Source organism: Fulmarus glacialis, unplaced genomic scaffold (assembly GCF_000690835.1).
Source record: "Fulmarus glacialis isolate BGI_N327 unplaced genomic scaffold, ASM69083v1 scaffold42623, whole genome shotgun sequence".
NCBI lineage: Eukaryota > Metazoa > Chordata > Aves > Procellariiformes > Procellariidae > Fulmarus > Fulmarus glacialis.
This window is the reverse complement of record NW_009205615.1, coordinates 1-5527: the sequence shown is the minus strand read 5'-3', so window position 1 is coordinate 5527 and position 5527 is coordinate 1. Positions and strand designations below refer to the sequence as shown.

Sequence of the window (5527 nt, the reverse complement as noted above, 5' to 3'; positions counted from 1 at the left end):
GTAGTTTGGTTTTTAAAAAATTAAAAAAAAAAAAAAAAAAAAAAAAAGACCCAAAGAAGAGCCAAACTTCAGGAACAGAAGTCTAAGAACATGTTCTATGAAATGGGGTTTTAAATAAAGCACAAGCATGCCAGGGTAGACCAGGCATGTATCACAGCCCTAGACAGACACATCCTCAAACATTCATTCAAACATTCCTTTCCTCTTTCACATATCCCACTCACTGGCTGGAATTCAAGGGGTCAGCAAACCAGAAGAAAAAGTGTTGTGAAATATAACAGCTTAAATCTTAAAAACAGATTAGCATTTTGTACATTTGCTTTACAACAGCTAGTTAACTGTCACAAGTCCTAGAAAAATGTAGCTTTGAGTCTTTGATGGGTTTCAGTGACATGGAGTCAGCTGATAACTTAAAAAGTGTTCAGAATATAAATTGAAACGTGTAAATCTTTCCTACGTATTTTTTTGTTGATTGCTGTTTTCATAGATGAACATACAGTAACTTTTAAAGATGCATATGGAAATAGCAAAACAAAAACAAAAAAAAAACCAAAAAAAAAAAAAAGAGAGAGAAGAAAACATACTTCTCTACCATGGTACCAATGTTCCTGCAAGCTTCTTCAGCAGCCTCTCTGAATGCAAAGTCAGGATGGGCAATTCTCACAAAATCAGCCTGACATAGAAGAAAACAGTGAGGCAAAGAGACAAATAAAAAAATCTTGAATTATAAACAAAGCTGTACTCAAGTAGTTCCATTTACATTAACATTTATTTCTACAGTTTTGTGCAATCTATTTGCAGAATTTGCATTTTTTTTCTAAAAAATAAAGCTTATTGGAAAACTGTGCTTACAACTATTAAACCAGACCGTGAATGTATCTTTCCAAAAAATATCTTTAATCCATACACTTCTTAAAAACATTTTTAGTATGGTTTGTATCTTAGAGTCCTTACAACGTAGAGATACTCCAATGTATTTAAATGTTATTACGAAAGATTTTTAAAACTAAAATTCACAGTTAAGAAGAAAGCACACCACCAAATATGTGTAGAGGGTTTGTTTTCAAACCCTTTTTACTCTTGTGTATAGACTACCAAGTTATGCTTTGACATCATTACCTAGAAGGAAGAAATATGTTTAAAGAGAAAACCCAGAAGTTCTTTTGGATTCAGAACAGGGTTTTTATTTGACTTACTGATTTTTAGTAAGTCTCCAAATACTTAAAGGAGTTCAGAAGACTAGAAGGATGCTAAAAGGGGGCTGGGTAGCTAGGTGCTTCCATGACTGCCAACATGAATTCAGGAAGGTTCTGGCATTGAAATGACAAAGAATTAAAGACTAGAAATATATTTAATTGAAGATTAGGAATACATCAAAGACATTCAGCATGATTTTACAGAAAGTACATAAAACAAGCTTGACTTTGTTGAACAGTATGATTGCAGTTTGATTGAAAAGGCAACCTTACAAGTGTTATACACTTAAGATTTTTACTTCTTAGAATCCCTGTTTAAAATCCTGTGTAATATTGACAGAATATGTGCTGAATGGCAGATCTCAAAATTCCTGCCAACAGATAACTATCACCAAATTGCTTCTAGACAGAGCTCTGCAAGCTCTGCATCTTTGAACATATAAACCTTAAAGTTGTACATAGGAGGTAATTTTAACTTGGCAAACTGATACAAAACTATGACCATTGAATTCTGACATTAGTGTTTTAGTTAGATATTGATTGATTAAGAGGGATTAGGCATAGTCTATATAAAATATAAGAGATAAAAGGAGAATTAGTGACTTGACAGAGCATATAAGTACTTTCAGGCGGAAAAAGTGCCTGGCACAAAAGATGCCTTGAATCTAGAAAAGAATAAGAAACAAGATTTGAGAACTGAAAACACACAGAGAAATTCAAATGTGAAAACCAAAGTAAAAAAATTCAGTGACCTATTTATTAAGAATTGATTTCAGTATGAAGGTTGGGTCTGCTTCCTTCAAATGAAGAGTGATGCTTTGATAAAAGATATACTTCGGGTAAACAGTTTCCAGAGACCAATACGAAGTGCTACGTTAAACTTAGCATTTTGCGATACAGAATATCAGACCAAGTACTCTAATTCTGTGGACCACAGAAACTGCAATCTAAGAAATACCTGCATTTTTTCTTGTGTTAATAAAAGGCGATATTGTTTAGTTTCATCTGCTGCTTTTAATCTGTAAGTTCTTTATGGATCTTCACCTATAAACTTTCATAACTTAAAAACATGTATATTGCAATACCAGCTTTAACTTTGAGAGCAATCCCCTGTTTTCCATAACGTAAATGACGCTGGAAAGCTTATGTATTAAGATTACAGCAGAAATACAATTCTGATTGCACTGTTATTTTTTTTGTTGTGGCCTTTGTACTATTTTTACATCTGTCTTAAAATTAACTGGACAGTTTGACAAGGATTTGTAGTTACCTATCATTCAGTAAAAGCCTTTGTAATTAACTTCCAATGAATTTTATTTTCTGTCTTAACACAAAATTTCACAGAGCTGATCTGTTATTTACTGCAGTGCAAATAATCATAAAATGGAACAACATGGTGTAAGCTTATTAAGTCAGTCAGTTTAAAAGAAAATGCTTCAAGAAATAATAAAAAAAGTAACTCACTAAGTCTGCTACTCTGCACAAGCCATCTGAAAGCTGATCAAAGATCATTACGGTCTCTGGCCCAGGTGGTGTTGAACAGGCCTTCTGGACTAGCTGTTCCGATTCTTGCAATGCTTTGTCCTGTGCTTGTTGAAATCCTTCTGGACAGCTCAGTTCTGGAACACCAAACAGACCCTGCAATGCAGAACACAATGAAAACACATCACTTATTAACCTCCTCGATTTCTGCCCTTTTGTTTTAGGATGGAATTATCACCACGAAATTTTACCAAAATGTTCCTAGCTGGCGTATTGTGCCACTTCACTAAAACGTTCCCACATGAGTGTGTTTGTAGAGAGAATAGTCACAAAATCAAAGACACTGGTATCACACGAAAACATCTTCATTTCCCAGAGCAAAACCTCATTGAGGTTCTTTTAGCCAGGATTGTTCTCAGCAAACGTTAAGAGTTCGGCATCAAATCCTCACAAACTCTCGTCTTCCACCCCATAACCTCCTATACCATCCTTTCCTCAAAGCATTTTTTATCTTGCTTCCAAAGCATGGGCACCAGACAAATCATAGGAAGTCCATTTACATTCTGAAATGAGGGAAAACAATCCCTCTGAAGCAAAAGAGACTTACCAAGGAATGTGAGGACTAAGCAGGAGTGTCAAAACACTGAATGAGTTGGCCAGCAGCCCGAGGTATCAACGGATTGCAGGCAATAGGAGAGTTGTCTCAGGCTCATTAAATGAACTCCAAATACCGGAACCAGATCTCAAACTCAAAAATGTTATGGTATGAACAGTTTTATTCCTGAAGTTCTTACCAAGCCTGGCCCTGTCCAACAGGGCAGGGTGAACACACTGACTTGGGCAGGGTAGACACAGACAGCAGGTACGTTCTGCATTTGTGGAAGAGAGTTAAAGAGGTCCTACTGCAGATCAAACAAAATTGCTAACACTACCTGCTAGAGAAGTTCCACGATACAGACCCACAACAGTAAAAAAGTTTCATTAAAGATAAAACAGCATCTCTGCAAACAATACACTCCCTTTGCAACTGCCCAACTGTAACATGAGTGTCTCCTTACCTCCTAACTACAGCATCTAACAGTACAAGGTACGTGATTTCAAACAACGTCCATGCCTTCCCAAATTTAACCTCAGCATCTAAAAATCACAATCTGGATTTGAAAATCTGCAGGCCAGTGACTTACAATGCACCTTCTGCAAACTCTTTGTGTTACAGCTGCCAGTTGCAGGTTCTCGCATGTAGCTTACAAGTATTTATCCAAAATAAAATGAAAAGCTGTAATGTGACAGCTTGTCTGTAAAAGTATATATTCTGAAGCAAAAGCATCCCCTAAAGTAAGTATTTGGGACATTCAGAGTTGCTTTTTCCTATTTTGATTCTGTCGCTGTTGCTAAAACTGCCTTTTTTTTTCCTAATGCTCTTACTATAAGCTGACCACCCTGACAGAAACCCTTTCCTCACACTTCCCATGTTTTAATTTATTATTTGGGAAGAGGAACTGGACTGAAACGAACACTGAAAAAGATATTTTTATGTATATACATGTGTATATAAATACGTGCACACAAACGTAAAGATACATGTACCACACCACCCTTCAATAATGCTTGCTGTATAACAGACTCAAGACTGTCCCTTCACTCAGATCCCCAGCCAGCTGATGCAGTGTCCTGCAATGTCCCAGAGAGCTCCTGGCCCTCCTGCTGCCCTACATCACCGTTCACCTTCCGAAGTGAGCTCTTCCTGCACAGGTAGTCCTCTGTGAACAGGACGTATCTTCTCTTAAAGATAAATTTGCCATGGAGCTCCTCTTCCATATGACACCAAGTTTGACACAAAAATTTAAAAATTACAAAAAAATGAAGCCTGGTGCAGGTCTCCATGTTCTTTAATGGCATGGTTGCACAGCTGCAGCATTATTCTCTTCGCTTGGCCTTAGCATTTACACCCTACCTGTCACAGCCTCTTTGCAAGCCTGAAATATGCATCTCTATTCCCAAAGAACTCTACATCCTCTCCATGGGCCAAGCGAATCCAGAATTCATCCCCTAGACCAAGCAAATGCACAATATTTAACTGGATTATTTCCTGGAGCAAGACTTACACCAGTGTGCTTGCAGAGGCAGGAGAGCCAGAAGAAAAGTTTCCCAAACAGTGGTGGCTTATAACAGAGGTCAGATTTGTTCTCACTGAATCCCTTAGTCCCAGAGTTCAACAGGTTCACCAGCCTGGGCACCATGGCAGGAATAACTGAGTCAGCAGACTAACACCTGGATTTTACAGGTTAAGTATTCTGCGCGCACTGCGCCATTGAAAGTACACATCTTACGCTGTCTAGGAACTTGTTTAGATTCCCAGGACCCTCATTAACACACGTACCCGACCCACCCTAAAAAGGAATAAATCAAAAAGCCCGAGTGTCACCAACCCAGCGAACAAATGCTTTTTTGCCACAAGCAACTGAACGTCAAGAATGATATCCACGCAAGAGGATGTCAGCGGTCTCATTGATTTTGAAGCACTGCCAAAGCGCATTGCCATGACACTGCCAAATTAAAAAAGACACAGCCAGGTAGAGCTGGGAGCAGAAGGGGTAATGCATATGTATACACATATGGTCTCTACTGAGGCTCTAAGCAAATGTTTCAATAAACAAGGCCCTGATTTTCAAACTCTTGTGTGTCCAGAAGACAGAATGTTTTGGTTCATTAGAACCAAACGGTTCATTAGAACCGAAACAAACCCTTACAAAGATGTAACCGCCCAACCCTCTGGTAACTGCCCGGCTGTCCTCGCCACCGCGATTTAAACTTTTAAAATAAAAAACTGCACACAAGAAAAGCAAAGC

General features: G+C 38.0%; 1 protein-coding gene across 1 annotated transcript in view; it reads right to left on the bottom strand.

The window, feature by feature from the left end:
• Positions 1-3917, bottom strand: part of LOC104075077 (mitochondrial intermediate peptidase-like) — a 14475-nt gene extending 10558 nt beyond the window's left edge. The window contains exons 1-3 of the mRNA XM_009575444.1: positions 3863-3917; positions 2661-2890; positions 585-673 (exon numbers count right to left, since the gene is read on the bottom strand). Of these exons, the coding sequence (XP_009573739.1) occupies positions 585-673; positions 2661-2890; positions 3863-3917 (374 nt within the window). The remainder of the gene's footprint in view (positions 1-584; positions 674-2660; positions 2891-3862) is intronic.
• Between the last annotated feature and the right edge of the window lie 1610 nt (positions 3918-5527).